Genomic DNA, 16,276 nt, shown 5'->3' with positions numbered 1-16,276 from the left:
GGGGTTATCATTAGCAGGGACTGGCGCTGGCCTCTGGTAGTTCCAGTAATTACCTCACAAAGGGTGGTGCTTGCCTTCCCACTGCTTTTCCCACACTGCACTGCAGGTTCAGAATTCCAATCGGCCCCAGACCTGCAATCTCCTCAGTTTTAGACAGCAAATTACTGACAAGTCCCATTCTTCACAGCACTGTAATTGCTTTTTAGTGCTGTTTTTATTGAGGCAACCCCAACCCCCTTGCCCTTCCCTCAATAAAGTTAAGTCAGGCCGGGGGGGGGAGGGTTAACATAGATAGCATTAGTCCCTAATTGGAAGGTCTTGAAATGCAGGAAAGCTTCATACAATTTTGATAATTTTTAAAAATATATATATATATATTTTGTCCTTGAATGAATATAACTGTGTTTTTGTATTATATTGGATTTTTTTATTTTAATTAGTGTTTTCTTTCAAATTATCATTCATTCTGAAGACACATGCAAACACTGCAATAATGCTTCTCTGTGTGTTTGCTCTGGAGAGCTCATATCATCAAGGCTCTTCACATCCCATACAAAGAGAGGCACTGAGCATCTTGGCTACTCTATGACTTAAATCACTTTGTGTTGTCTTTCCCACCCCTGCGCATTACTGTCTCAATCTATTACTTTGTGGAAATCATTAGTCTCCATGTCAATACAAGCTCCGAGCAGAGAAAACATCTCATTATGGGACTTAGAGAGATCCCTAGCATTCTTGGCTCTGTCAAGCTGTTCTTCCTTTCTTCAGTATAGTTACTTTCCTTTCACCAAAAGGACAAATTCTCAACGTTCCACTGCCGGACAACCAAACAGTTGCCATTTGAAATGAGCAAAAGAGACAGAATGCAAAATGGCTGAGGGATTAGAGGATCTACACAGGATAAAGGGATAGGAGATTCTTGGTGTGATCCAGTTTAGTTTGAAAGATGGAGGGTCTTAACAAGGATTTGAGACTTTAGAATCCACTGTGCCATTATTTCCATCCACTGCAGTCTCGGCTCAGTTGTCCTCCCATGGCCCTAACAAGCCCGTAGTTCTTCACATATTTTCATTCAAGTGTACGTAAAGTATTTAAAATGATTGTTACATAATCTGCTTATTGCAACTTGATTCAGATTTGTGACTATTTCCAGTTGGTTTCCGACATATTTGTTTCCAATATTTGCTCTTTGAGTTAATAATATCTTAGATTTTCTGTCTTGAATAGAAACCAAATCATAAATCACAAAAACGTAAGGAAAATATGATAAAGACGAATGCAAACAATGATTTAAACATGGTTTAAATGCTTAAAAATGCTCTCAGTTTCTGTTGTTTACTGTTGAGGCATCAAATGGGACATTCAGGCTTTACTAGCGGAGCAACAAAGTGCCCTTGGGCTACAACTAGCAATTTGACTCGTGTAGCTGCCTAATTCGCCTATGCCCTTATGTGTCCATTTCCCTGTCAGTCTGAGCAGGTTGACACCTCTGACCCTGTCAAGAGTGTCAAATAGCTTGTCAGAGGTCTTCAATAAAGTGCAATGACAAGCCCTCTAATACATTACCACACGAGTGCCAGCCAGAAATGAGAGGCTACAGCTTTTCAAGCCTCAAGGCAGACAGGTGCGCAGATGAGCAACACACACACACACACACACACACACACACACACAACCATAAACACATACACACACACACACAAAGAAGATTTCACAGACTAAACTGTTGTGGGCTTTTCTTTTGGAATGAACAAAACACTATTGTTAGTAAGGTGGAATTATCAATTCAAAATTTTCAATTATGTTTTTTTGGTCTGTTGTGTCTATGCTTGCCTGTAATGTTGAAATTGCCTCCAAATTCATTATTCAATCAGTGAAGGATTATCTTTGAGGGTCTTTCACAACTGAAAGAGATCAGTTGTCAGTAGCAATAAAAAACACCCTACCTGGACCACCTTGGGAGCAGGTTAGCTCTGTCACCAGGAGGCCTCTCTAAAGGGCCCACGGGGCCACTCACAATCAGCCCGTCAATGTCATGGATACCTGAATGTTGGGAAAATAAGGTGAGACTGTGTTACAAATCATTTGGCATCAACATGACAAGTGAAAAATTCCGAAATGCCAAATTTGGACAATCTACCTGGTTTTGATGCCACGGGTTTTGGTTGGTGCTGGTTGTCCTCAAGGCCCTGCTTCGACATGCTGTGAATTCCAACCAATTATCTACCCCAAGGTGCAATAGGTTCACAATTTAATCTTTGATGCCTCCTCCGATGGGATATAGTTGGATTAAAGCAGCGAGGAGGGGTGGGACAACCCTTAAAAACCTGTATACATAGCAAACATGAATCAACTTCAAACCAACCCGCTGAGAGAAACAAAAACGTCTTTCAAAGAAATACCTTTATCCTCACTATTGTTTCATCTTGCTATGGCTCGTCATAGCCCATGTGGATGCTTGAAACAAGTATCAAAGACAAAACGGCAGATGCAGCTTCAAATATTGCAACCGGTCAAAATGTCCTTTGAGTTCACAGAAGGTGACAAAATGTCCTATTGTATGGAGGTCATTTAAAGGCCGCCGAGAAGAGATAGACCATGGTAACCTCACGTCATCCTTTAAGGAAATCCAGTTCTCTGGCATGAACGTCGTGTTCTATGTGTACCCTTACACCTTGCCAGTATACCCGCATCCTGCAAGCCAGCAATTCTCATTCAATTCCCACTCCCCACTCCTTTACCCAACCCCCCATCCAAACGGCAGAGGCCCCCATGCTCTTTTTGAGGAAGTGCATCGTCGGAGAGCTTGTCTCTACCATCTGTCACGGATGTCCCAGGACATCTCCCATCAACACCAGCGGCTCCCAGATTGACTGGACTAGTTGTCATAGGAGGAATGAAAGAGTCACGTGGAGAAGGAAAATTGGTATTTGTATTATGTTATGTGCACGGTAGCACAATTGCTCACTTGAGAACCCAAATCTAAATTCAGAATTAAAGGATCATATTAGGCACCGAGGTTTGACAAATTTGCAAAGCACAAATAGGTTTTTGGAGAGATCCAATAAATGAATGCAGAGACTTATGAACTCCACCATCTTGTTGCAGTGGTATGCATTTCATACTTTGAATCCAACCAGATGACCTCTTTACAATTGTTTCCATAGACTGCTGTCAAAATACATAAGAACAATCTTCATGCAGTAATGTTTCAATATGGAATCGAACATTTCTGTATGTACCTGAGGTGGAGTGCAAAATGTTATGTAAATCCCCTTAACGAACTTTTCAGGCTGCCAACAATCACCATACAAAGGTGACTGGCAGGCGGCACTGGTGCACATTTATCCTTTTGCCCTGGCCTGTCTCTCTCTGTAGCGCCCCCTACTGTGAGAGGCGTGGGGTAGGGTGCCCAGTGGCACTTGTTGCCAATGGATGAAGCCAGCATGGATCCTCTCATGGCAACGATGCGGGTCGTTGTAATAATGTTCGGTTTGTTTCTTGTTTCACACCTCCTTTGGGATTTTGCCCGACCTATAATCCAGTACATGAGACGCAGAGGGAGGCATCCCATGCCTGTCCATCTGAGTTCCAGCACTCCTTAGCCCGAACCGGCTCCTTTGTACGACTCACACAGCAGTCTACTGGTTGCCCAAGGGACATTTTATAATGAGCGTCTATTATTATGATTATTATAATTGTTGAAAACCTACGCAATACACACAAACTCCAAATCCAAACTAAGTTCCTCAACATAATGTGAAGGCACATGAAACCGCAGATAACACTTTCTCTTATGCACACCCACACACACACACACACACACACACACACACACAGGATCAGCATTCCCAGGCCCCTTACTGAGCGTTTTTATCCTTGCTAGGCCTTGTCTCAGAGGGGAGTAAGGCCCCTACTGAGATCCTTACCCAATTCGAACTGCAAAGCCTATTTGGCCCCTTGGCAGCCCTCGTCCATTCACAAATTGCAGACTAGCCTCACTCTCTGCCTCATCCGCCCTATAATTTACTTCAATGTGGGCATGTCTGACACAGCGATTTCTCACAGGTATATACATTGGCCAGAATTTTTTTTCGCAGAGATCGATAACCTCTTTGAAAATTATCAGGGTCTTGGGTCTTCCTGTTGCTGTCCCCTCTGAGGCTGTGGCCTCCAGGTGGGGATAGGTGGTCTATGAAAGAAAAAAAAGAGAGAGAAAGGGAGACAGAGGGAGAGGGAGAGAGGGAGAGAGAGAGAGAGAGAGAGAGAGAGAGAGAGACATGTGTCTTTGTATGTTCATGTTTGCGCATGTGTGGGAGAAAGTTGTAAAGAGTGTACACAAGCATGGGCATCGAATTTGTTTATTTGTGTGTGTGTGTGTGTGTGTGTGTGCGCGCGCGCGTGTGTGCGTGCGTGTGTGTGTGTGCACGTGTCATATAAACACCCCCTACTGTCCCATTTCTACTCCTCTGTCCACACATCACAACTGTCAGTATCTAGTAAGATATGAAGCCGAAAAGGAGGATGGAGACGAACCTTTCAATTGGATGTTACTGCTGTGTTTGCCCGTTAAGCATGGAAAGGTGGATGTATGTTGCACTGCCTCCAGGATCTTTACTGTACCTTCGACCCACTACATGGTATGTTGCCCCTGCATATTGTATCAATGTCAACTTAATACAGCGTGATTTTTTAATAAATTTTATTCAAAACCTTCATGACCTCAGAAAGGTCAGTTGTTATAGTTAAAGAAGTTTAAAAATGTGTGATTATCTTGCATTATTTCTGTCTCATGTATTTAATTTGAATTCAAAATATCCAATTAGTCATCTTAGAAGACAACAGAGGTGAACAGACAGTATTGTTCTTAGCCTGCAGCTATAATTGTCTAACCAAGGAATTGTCTCAGAGTGCAGATATGTGAATTGGTTATGGAGTGAATCATAGGACACAGACGTAATAGAATATAATTTTAGGTGTTGTCTCACCACCTATGATCTCTAAGACGAGAACTGTTTTTGCTGTTTGGTGGATCAACACATCAAACAAAGGTCTATTGCCATATTTTATTTCATGTTCAAGTGCATTTCTTTGGTTTTCTGACTTGTAATTTTAATCTAGGAATTGCAGAACAGTGCAGAGTTCAAGCTCTCATTTGCTAACATTCATGATTTTGCTGTCAATTTAAGTTTGGTGGTTGATTGGTTGAGAAAAAAAAGGGTGATATAGAGATGATGCAGAAGCATCCTTCTTGGTGAGTCATCACTACTTGAGTAAATAAATAAGCACTTCAGATATAGAGACTAAGCTACAACAAACTGAGCAGAGTGAAATGCTTTGTTATGCAAATCTAACTTTCTAAACTTGCTGGTACTGCACAGACTTGGAATTTGGCAATATTCTCTAAGATCTTCCTTACTTGTTTAAACAAAGTGTTTGGGTTCAAACAATATCTGGAGAAAAAAAAGAAGTAGAGAGAGAGAAACAGAGTTTGGAATCAGTTTGTTTTGTTGATGGTGAGGAATTAAAACAGATTTGGAAAGATTTTAATATTCAATTGCAACTTTGATTTTAATGTGAGTCTTCAAGAATCTAAATAGTTGGTACTTAGTAATCACTATTCACACAAACAAAAATCTGAAGTTTCTGCGAAAAATAAGTGATCTCTCAGGCATTCAACAGGGAAAAAAAATACAAATTGTGGTTTCAGAGTTAGACAGCATTATTATGAGCCTTCACTGTGTGGTCCATCACCAACCGTCGACCCTTCTCCCCTCCTGCTGTTCTCCTGCCCTTCTCCCTTCCTCCTTCCTGGGGGTGGCAGGCACAGTTGACCCTGGTTAAAATTTAACTGGCCCGACAACAACACAGTTAGACTTTTTCTTAATGACCTGGTAGTTGATCTAAAAGAAGTGGAAATTGCTGTTTCAATTTAGATTTTTTTTTAAATTATGTCTACAGATTTAAATTAGTTTTACTTGCATAGTGTGACTGCCTACGGGTCATCGCCATGATGCTTCTTCGGCAGCTGTTGTAAAAATGTGTCATCTAGGAGAACAAATACATCTGGGTCAAAAGTTGAATCTTTTTACATACATTTCAACATTTTGGTATATTTGGTATGCCCACCTTAAGCATGAAGGGCAGCATGTTTTATAACACATTAATCAATTAAATAAATTGTTTTTATACCAGTTATGGATGCAACAACCTGTGTTTGTGGACAAATACATAAATAAACAACATAATGGTCCCCATCTGTTAACAACTAAACATATCAGTGTGTTGCACATAATTTATTTGTATTCATAATTTATTCAAACACTGTTATTTAATGCTAAATTGGATTCATTAACCAATTTGTGAAATGTTTAACAATTAAGGCCCTGAAGAGTGCCTGTAATTCCCCACTCAGCCACAGGGGGCGACATCTCCCAGCCGGGTGATGACGTGCCAAAGACAAAACCAGTCAGAAATCACTCTGAGCTGCAGTTTTAGTTTTAACCTGAGGGGGGCAGCAGCGTGTCGCGAAGTATCCGGTCTGCTGGAAACCCTGAACAAGAAGAAGAGGACGTGAGTATAATCTGTCGCCATTTGCCAGAGGAAGGAAACGCCTTGAAGAGGGAAGGAAACATATTTGGCTGTGTAAGTGCTAATATATAGACTTTAATGAAGTGAGCGTGTCGCTGCTTCTCTCCGAATGATGTCGTACAAAATCCAACACGTTTGCAGTCGTGTGTCACAGCGGGCGTGACTGTCAGGGCAACGAGAGAAAAACAGTGACTTCCTGATACGAGCTTACTTTAAAAAATTGACGTCAGTCGTTTTATCTGAAGGTCTGAATTTCTTCACTGTGTTAAGTTGCCATGTAAAAAAAATGCAACAAGAACCTCGGCGTACTGGAAAGTACTTTGCAACTAACTGTCAAAACTAGTCGGAGGACTATTGGCATTGCGCCTTACCTAGTGTCGTTTGTTTATGAAGTCGGACAACGTTTAGCATTGCACCTCGGTGCGTTTAAAGAACTTCGGTGAGTTTGGCTCCCAAATAGTAAAGTGGCTGGGCTCCTAAAAGATCTTTTTTATTTTTCATCTTTGTACAGGGTGGCGGCTTATCCTACTGTACAAGACCACTCTGCGCTTTATTCTCTTGTTCGATCACAATAAAACCAAACAGAATTTAAAATGTTCGTCCTGTCGATGGTCTCGGGCCACGGAGCCATGCTACTATCACCAGTGTCGTATGTAGTGTTCACGTCAACTTGGAAATTCGGATGTTTTGATTAAAGCTGTGACGTATCAGACTAGGAGGTGCTTCATATTAAAACAAATATGGACACCAGTTATAACCCTACAGCCTAGGCGATTAAACACAAATGTAGTGTTATATTGTCAGTTTTTTTTAAGCTTCACCCGACCACCTGTAATCAAACCACCTCCTCATTCAGAGAAGGGTCATCAGGCTGCATTCCACTGCAGCCTGCAGCGCCACTAACCGGAAACACGTGACCTCTCCACGCAAGTTTTTTATTTTTGTATTATTATTCACAATTCAGTGCATTATCTGCACACTTCTGTGGGACTATGCCTGTTCAAGCTTTTTTTTGTGTGTGACATTGCCGATAGCAACCAAGATAAAGCAAGTACTCACAACTCAGAACCTGAGCAAGGTCAGGTTTTGTGTTTTTTTGCTTTAAAAAAAAATACTTAAACGATCAGCTATCAAGAAAGGCAATAACTCATTGATCCTTTCAATTGATAATCGTAATCTCATCTCTGGTCGCTATTACTTCTCCTAAGTGTATGTCTCACCTCTTCCATAACACCGTCATTTCAGCAATCAACCTCTTGTTTCTCCACAGGTACATTTTTGCCAAAGAAAGTTCTCATTTCCAGCCGCCATGGGGAATGCGTTTGCACAGCTGTTTAAAGGGTGGGGGAGGAAGGAGATGAGGATCCTCATGGTGGGTCTGGATGCTGCCGGAAAAACAACTATTCTGTACAAGCTCAAACTTGGAGAGATTGTGACTACCATTCCTACAATAGGTAAATCAAAGATTGTAAGATAACGATGACTTGCCTGGGCCCATTGCCGTCACACAAATAATATTATTCTAGTTGACCTTATTACAGTTAAATGAAAACTTTGAGGTTTTTTTTGTTTAATGTAATCAATATGTTTTCCCCTCAGGTTTTAATGTGGAGACAGTGGAGCACAAGAACATCAATTTCACAGTATGGGATGTCGGTGGTCAAGACAAAATTCGACCACTGTGGCGTCATTACTTCCAGAACACACAGGGTACGTTTAGTCATATCGCTTAGTGTCTGCCATTCATTTCCTTTAAACCAATCACTGTCTAATATTTTCTTAAGATATAATAAGTGGAAGTTAATTAACATACTCGTTTACAACCACTGCTTAGTTTTTAACAGATGCACATCGCACACTTATTTGTTCTCCATTTGCTTTTGTTCCAGGCCTCATCTTTGTTGTGGACAGCAATGACAGAGAGCGATGCACGGAGGCTCGGGAAGAGCTCCACCGAATGTTGAGCGAGAATGAACTCCAAGATGCTGTGATCTTAGTCTTTGCTAACAAACAAGTAAGTCATACTCAATACCTTTTTTAAAAAAAATATATAAACAGCTGTGTATTACCAGTTTATTTGTTTTTTTGTCATGGCCTGTTGTATTTGCGGCGTAGGTTTCTAATGTTTTCTCACTGTTCATGGTTTGTAGGACCTTCCAAATGCAATGAGCGCTGCAGAAATCATGGACAAGATGAGTCTTCACTCCCTAAGCAGCAGACGCTGGTACATCCAGGCAACCTGTGCCAACACTGGAGATGGTCTCTATGAAGGACTGGACTGGCTGTCTAATCAGCTCAAGAGCCATTAATAATCACAGCCATCCAAAATGTATCCACCCCACCCAATCAATGACCATACTCTCTACTCTTAAGGTGCTTCAAAACCGAGCTACCTTGACCAAAGCACCACTGCTCTTTTCTCAACTATTATTACCACAAACAAACAGGCAAGTGGTGGGGTTGATCTATTCTTGTCTATCCATCCAATATCTATACCGCTTTATCCATTAAGGGTCAAGCCAATCCTAGCTGACATTGGGCGAGAGGCGGGGTTCACCCTGAATAGGTTGCCAACGTATCGCAGGACCAACATACAGAGACACATAACCATTCACCAGGATGCCTTCTTGCTGTGAGGCCCATCTATTCTTGTATAAATGTTTTTTTTATTTCATGTAATTGTAAATATATTTTTGCAATGGGGCAGCTTATTGCACTCTTACAGATGCTGCTGGCGTTATTTTTGTCTTTCTAGCTGTTAGGCAGCTAATCGTGCATTGAATAAGAAATGGGAGACAAATTGAGCGGCACATGTTGGCCCCAGCACCTCAGTGCAATCTGATGACTTACTATCTTGTCACATGTACTGTACGGAGTGATCCACGAGGGACTTTTAACTTTCAAAAAAAACTAATTTATACGCCGATGCACTTCTTACAGCTACAATGGTAACTCGAACCAGTGACATGTACCATCTCTTCAGATTGCCATTTAGTCAACACTGTTCTATCTACACTCCTAACTGATGTCACTGTCCAAATTGAGAACTCCTTTTCTGTGAACACTAAGGCCAGTGAGTGTGACAGTGTCTTGGCTTAGATTGAGCAATGATCTCATTTTTATTCCTGCTTTACGGTTGTAATAAGGGCAGGTTGTTGTTGTGTCCCTGTTGGGTTTTTGTATTTCTGAGTCTCAGGTTGATCACATGCTGCCTTTGTAATATACTTGTGAGTAAACCTGCATGATGTGGTCTGTTGGTCTTAAAGGGCATACATACTTACATGGTGTTTACATCAGTGGACTGCACAGGAACTGTTACCCCACTGAGAACATGTCTCCACAGCCCTGTGCTGAGCTACATGTAACCAAAGGAGTTGCACACTATAGCGCCCAGAGTATCTTCATGAGCAAGTATTTGCCTTTTTTTTAAAAAAAAAAAAGATTATTACAAGGGAAATGGTATTTCCATGGCATTTCAAAACATTTGTTTCAACTAAACGTTCTGTTGTGTATATTGTCTTTGGGATAAATGGGAAGTCATACATGCGGATTTTTACCCTTGATGCACGTTGCCTCGTATTTTCATGCTTCTTTCTTCTAAAGGTTCTGGGTGTCACGAAGATGTTCTGAAAAGTGCTCTGGGTTGCATTAAACATTTTAAAATTATAATTCCCTAAATGTTGGAAAACTGTTAAACTCTAAGATTGTCTGTTTTATGTAATACTTTTGTTTTGTGAGGGGGGCACTGTAAATAATGTCTTCTTAAACTTACAGAAGAGAAATGTTTATAGCTGATGTGGGTTTCATGGTTTCAATTTTCTATGCAATAAATTTTCTGAATTTTAAGGTGCATATGGGTTCTTCTTGGCAGTATTGTCTGTGCAATTTGCTGTTTTATCTTTAAAACTGACGGAAGCTCTGACATGATTAATGAATCTATTTTTCATAAATTTTTGCTATTATAGTTCAACTTAAGCAATTAAGCTTCTCAATAGTATGTGCTGCATTTTCAAAATGTGAACTTGATTAAAGACCTTTGGAGAAAAATAATGTTGGAAAATGTCACCTTAGAATTTAAATATCTTCTTTACAAACTGACATTTGACTGATTAATCCATTTAAAATAACTGACAGATAATGAGGATAACCATTAGCCATACACCATATAGTACAGGGATACATCTCAGGAAATAAAAGCTGTGATATTACACCAGACCTAATATTTGGTGTCAAAGTGAATTGTTGGGGTGAGCGCCCTTTGACCCAGGAAGAAATGTGCTGCCACAAGGTGACAGAAACCACCCAATGTTTGGGTTAAAGCCGTAATGCGGAGAGCACACCCTGGTTCACATTGTGCAGGGGTGGCAATCTAGGACAGCATTCTTGCAGGTTGATTAGGCTGCCGTGGTTAATGCAGCCAAGCCTATAAAACATGGCAGGAGAGTATGGTTGTGGTGGAAGGAGAGGGGAGTTTGAGTCTTGGGACCCTCATGGGGTGGCTTTGTCTGGCCTCCTCTCCTGCTGCTCTATCAGCTTGGTTTGTGTGTGGCGGTCTAATGGTACTCGGCCATATAAAAGCACCAGCCTGGTTTTTTGCACTCTTCTTTATGAATGCCTTGCTCTTTTTTAGTGCACCCCCCAGGTGCCAGCCAGCAGAATACCCTCTTTCAGACCAATTCAAGACAAATGCAAACACTACACTCTATTATGACCGGTGGAGAGCATTCCAACGGTGTCGCACCAGTCAGGGAGCTCAACCTCGCACGGTGAGGGATTAAGAAGCGCTGGCATGACTGAGAAAAAGAAAAGCAGCAGAGCTGCCGGAGGCACAGTGAGACATAGGAGACGTCTAGGAACAAAAATGGGCATCAAGGAGCAATGTACAGGATTTTCAGCTAAAAACCCTAAACATGTAATTGATTTTTCAAATGTAGTTTATAAATCACAAGAGGAAGCCACGGAGTCCTATATTTAAGTATTTCTTTTGTATTACTGATGTTCACTGATGAATTGTGCTAGTGACACAACTTGCTTCAACCTTTAAAACGTTCAACTCCACTTTACAAGCTAATTGAATACTGTTATACCTGTATGATACCTTTGACGCAGTATCAGTTTTTGAAATCTTTTACTTAAGCTACGATAAAAGCCCAGTGTCCGCCAGTTGTTTCCAGACAAAAAAAAAAAATCATATGTCGACAACAATGTTCTGGATTAAACATATATTTCTAAGATTTCCTAAGCAGCAACAGCAACCAGGTCAAGATTTAGGAATAAGCTAATTCCATTTACTAATCACATTTTATTCTTGCAAGGGTATTTTATCTGATGAAATTAAATTTAAAAAGTCCACCTATGACAATATAGACAGTAATGCCTTTAAAATCACATCGAATGTGTTGGAAATAAAATACACTAGTGTTCTATGAACAACTGACCAACTCAATGGATGAAAAGATAAAACAAGGCCAAAGCCTGTTTGTCTGATCCGTCAACTTGTCGCCATCCACAGTCTGTTTGGTTTTCCAGGGTAAATGAGGTCTTCAGGGGCAGTGGGGCTGCTGTAGGGCGCTCTGTCCGTATTATGCGTCTTTGAATTGGGGGGGAGGGACATTAGTCGTCCGAGTCTGTGTCGTGGCGCCGCCTGTGGCTTTGTGTTGCACCAGCAGGGGCCATCTTGCGGCTGGCGGGGTTACGGGACACAGGAGGAGACCCCCCATCGGAGGAGTCTGTGTCATGCCGCTGCTGTCGATGATAGGGGTAGGAGGGCTCTCGCTCAGCTTTTGCTCCCCCCCTTGAATGGCTGTCATGGGGTCTGGCTCCACTCTGACTATGGTATGATGGATTATGATGATGGTGGTCCTTTCTGTGCCTGAAGAGTAAAAGGAAACAAACCATCATTGACTGGCGCTGTGGTGGGGATCAAAGATGTTGGGAGGGCTGGGGAAGAGGTAACTGCCAGATCAGCTTTACAGTGACATCCATGGAAAATACCGAACGGCAGCTGTAGCTAAATACAACTGGCTATTGTGTGGACAGATTTCTGTATATCCTACAATATTTACCACGAATTGTCATCATTTCTCTATTAATGTTGGTTTCTATCACAAATCTTCTCCTGCTGGAGAATTACTACATTACTAAAGGACAAAAATTACATTATTTTATGTAACACACCTGATTTACACAATACATCTATTATCTTGGGATACATCTATGATTTTCAATGTCTTGGGATATATGCTTCTCTAATTTGAAAAGGTAAGGAAGGGTTTTATTCAGGTAGCTGTGTGTAGGACAGTGTCTTGGTGCCCTCTAGTGCTGACAAGGGGAAGCTTCGGTTTCATAGCAGGTTTACACACTTGGCCCATATACAGGAGGTGATCACAGTATCATGAGCAAATCAGCAATAATAATGAATGCCTCAATTCCAAATGTAAATGGATCTGTTTCTTTAAAGTTATAATTTGTTGTAATCTAGTTATTCTGTCCACTCTCGGGGCTGAAGACCAAATAATCTATGGGGACAAAATGAACCAACCTCTTTCTGTTGTCATCTGACTCCGAAGAGGATGAGTCTCTTCTTTGCCTTTTCTTCTTCTTTTCCTTCTTCTTTTTCTCCTTTTTGCTCTTTTTTTCTTTCTTTTTCTTCTTGCTCTCGTGCCTTAAGTTAAAAACCAAAAAGAAAAGCAGTGAAGATAATTATTTTTCAGGTCAACATGGTCATTTGCCCCAGAATGTTTATTTTCATCCTGGAAATGGATATAGGAGCGAGCCAAGATTTACACACCGTTGTTCAATTTCTTCTTTTCCCACAATTTCCAACGTCCTCACTGTTGCGGTTTCCGGGCGATTCTCAGTCTTGTGGTGCTGTAAAGACAGTGTTCCTTTAATTTTTGCATCAAGGTGCAGATTGCATGAAATAAACGTATCTTAACTACCACATGTAATCAATCACACCAGTAGGTACTTTGTCAAAATGATCAATATCAATATGTTGAACACCTGAACTATCCCTTAAGTGAGATTGGAAACGGCAGTGGATAGAAGAAAACCCTTACCGTAAAAACGGGTAAGCCCATTTTAGCAGCCTCCTTTTCTTTTTGGGACAGCACCAATTTCCTCGACCCAGCACTGTAGATTGTAAACAAAAACATTGCAGTCACGGTGTGTTAAGATGAGCAGCTCTCTCGCCACCGCTTGACTGTCAAGAGGAACATTTGAACAGAACAAAAGTTAAAACCAAAATAAAAAATGGTTTTTACCTGGAGCTTCCCAAGCCTGACACACGGTCTACATCTCTCTCCTCACCATCAACCTCTTCCCTCCTGCAAACATCTGCAAGATCCTGGCGTCAAATCGGGGAAAAAATTAAAATTATTAAACATCTTTAATGCAGGCAAATTCTTAAAAAACTTTTTGACTGAAATCAAAACTGGACAAAGTGACATACTTCTTTGGTCAGGCCAGTTGGTTGTCTTTTTATATTCTTGTGCCCTCTACAAAGAGACAGAAAACATAAATTGATCATCATTTTTGCAATTGATGTCGGCATTTGTTATATATTCCTTTTTTAGGAAGTTATACATACAGGGCGGCCATCAGTGCCTCATGCTCTGCAGCCTTGACCGCAGCAATCTCCTCCTGTTTGGACAATGCCGCACTGCCTGATTTGTCTTTAGAATACCATGACAGGTCTTTGCCTTTTTGCCATCGTCCTACTGGTGCCATCAATGAATTCCCTGGAAAGAAGAATTGAGAAAGATATGGTATACATGATAATTCTACTGCATTGTACAGCTACTTTTAAGTTTCACGTTTTTTAAAAAATATTAATCTGCCCTTTCTTATGCTGACCAGCAGACAGACACTGATGTAGTGATGTGATCTTGAGACAAATAAATAGGAGAAAAGATGCAACGAGTAGCATTCATATTGATTTCAACAGGAATTAAGGTGTAAAGATACTGTGGGTTTTATGGATGTAAGATTTGCTAGTTAATGAGCTCACAGTCAGTCTGATTCAGTCAGTGTTAATTAAATGTAAGAACTCCAGAGGATGCCACTCGATGGCTTCACTCGCTTCAAATCTTGCAGCTCAACGTATGGCTGCAATAAACAGTCATTTTCATTTTCAGATAATCTGCCCATTCTTTCTTCAATGCAGTGATTTTTTTTGTTGGTAAAACACCAGAAAACAGCAACGAGGCCAATCACACAAGGTTTGTGCCTGTCAATGTTTTGTTTGATCGAAATAGTCCCAAGCCAATTGTTCAAACAACTTTACATTTGTGACGATGAACCTTCAACTATTTGACATTAACACTGGTGCAAAAAAATCAAGACTCTTGAAAGAAAAGATTTTTTTAAAAAAGGTCGCCAGTCAATTCCAGTGTTTGAAGATACTGAGGTGAACACAGATTCAGTTCTGGTGTTAAATAAATCGTTTGTCTGGATTTACCACGTGCATAAAGAGGTTCTGCACACACGCACTGTGGGGTCATCTCCTCCCCTAAGTCCCCAGCTACCTCTCAGTCGACTTTAAAAACAAAACAGAAACAAACTCTGCTGCCGATGAGAAGAGGTGGCAGCAATCCTGGAGTTGTACAGCAAATGTCACCTGGTGTGTTTGTTTAACTCGCCGGACTGATCGTGGAGCGGAGGTCGAGGCTACGTGGCTCTCGACCTGTTGGCGGCTCCGATCACACGGGGCGGCGGCGTGGACGTGAGCCATGCGAGCTAGGAACTAGGACCTGCCGCTTAGTGGGGACGTACAGGACGAAAAGCGAGCGACGGAACCCGCCCAGACACAGAGGAATGAGGGACTCTGCAGCAAAAGGTACGGACGAGTAGCAGCGGTTATAATGCGCACTTTCAAATGTGCGCGTTATCAACTTGAGTGGACACAATCAAACTAATCGCGAAATATGACATATCTACACATCGAAACAAAAATATGAGTTTACACTCGGGATAGGTGGTGTATCGATAACTGCGTGTGGTTACAACGTGACTCAAAGCGTGTCGCTCTGTTGGTCGTTAGCACGCAGCTACTAGCTAGCCGCTGGTTAGCGCGCGCACGGGACTCGCCAGGGGCTTTCTCACACTTACCGAGATAGTTTTCTCTGTGTTTGTCTACTTTCACGTCGTCCCAGTTGAACTGGTCCTGGCCTCCTCGGACCCCTCCGGATCTGGAGGAACCGAACATTCTTCTTTGACGTGGGGTCACTCTTCGGATCGAAGAGCAAGCGGAGCGTTGTGTTCCGACGCGCTAACCGTTAGCCACGGTAGCACGCGAGCCGCGCGATTGGTCACTGGGCGGCCAGGCCTTCCGCGGCGCTGGCTCATCCGGGGAGTTCAGCGGTGACCTTCCGCGTCGATATGGAGCGCGTCTCCCCCGTAGTGGTGTACACTTTGGCCGCCCACACTAACCGACTTTTAGCCCGTGTTTAAGGGATAACAGTACGGCGACAGCGTTTCAACCAAGCTAGGCTTTGCAACACTACGTTATTGTGCGGCCTGTAAACAAAACCACAGTATCACGAGTCCCCCGCCGTGCGCACATTAGTCTCCCCGCTAAGCGAACATGATGTATTACATTAATATATATATAAAATGCCTATGTTTAATCACATCTTCCCTTGAGCAACTTTTAGCTAAGCTTCCGCGTTTCTTAGTTTTGTCG

At 41.8% G+C, this 16,276-nt stretch overlaps 2 protein-coding genes across 2 annotated transcripts; one reads left to right on the top strand and one right to left on the bottom strand.

Moving 5' to 3' along the window:
- The first annotated feature begins 6,491 nt into the window (after positions 1-6,491).
- On the top strand, positions 6,492-10,437 carry arf1 (ADP-ribosylation factor 1). Its single transcript, XM_035633039.2, has 5 exons — positions 6,492-6,645; positions 7,862-8,045; positions 8,191-8,301; positions 8,481-8,605; positions 8,742-10,437. The coding sequence occupies exons 2-5, from the start codon at positions 7,901-7,903 to the stop codon at positions 8,898-8,900; spliced, it is 540 nt and encodes a 179-aa protein (XP_035488932.1). The 5' UTR covers positions 6,492-6,645; positions 7,862-7,900; the 3' UTR covers positions 8,901-10,437.
- A 1,265-nt stretch (positions 10,438-11,702) lies between these two features.
- c5h1orf35 (chromosome 5 C1orf35 homolog) lies at positions 11,703-16,275 on the bottom strand. The gene is made up of 8 exons (XM_035633037.2): positions 15,703-16,275; positions 14,183-14,333; positions 14,045-14,090; positions 13,857-13,939; positions 13,653-13,725; positions 13,382-13,461; positions 13,133-13,255; positions 11,703-12,463 (listed from the first exon to the last, which is right to left on the bottom strand). The coding sequence occupies exons 1-8, from the start codon at positions 15,797-15,799 to the stop codon at positions 12,205-12,207; spliced, it is 912 nt and encodes a 303-aa protein (XP_035488930.1). The 5' UTR covers positions 15,800-16,275; the 3' UTR covers positions 11,703-12,204.
- Position 16,276: the final 1 nt, after the last annotated feature.

The sequence above is a fragment of the Scophthalmus maximus genome, chromosome 5, assembly GCF_022379125.1.
Source record: "Scophthalmus maximus strain ysfricsl-2021 chromosome 5, ASM2237912v1, whole genome shotgun sequence".
NCBI lineage: Eukaryota > Metazoa > Chordata > Actinopteri > Pleuronectiformes > Scophthalmidae > Scophthalmus > Scophthalmus maximus.
This window is presented reverse-complemented; position numbering and strand designations above follow the sequence as displayed.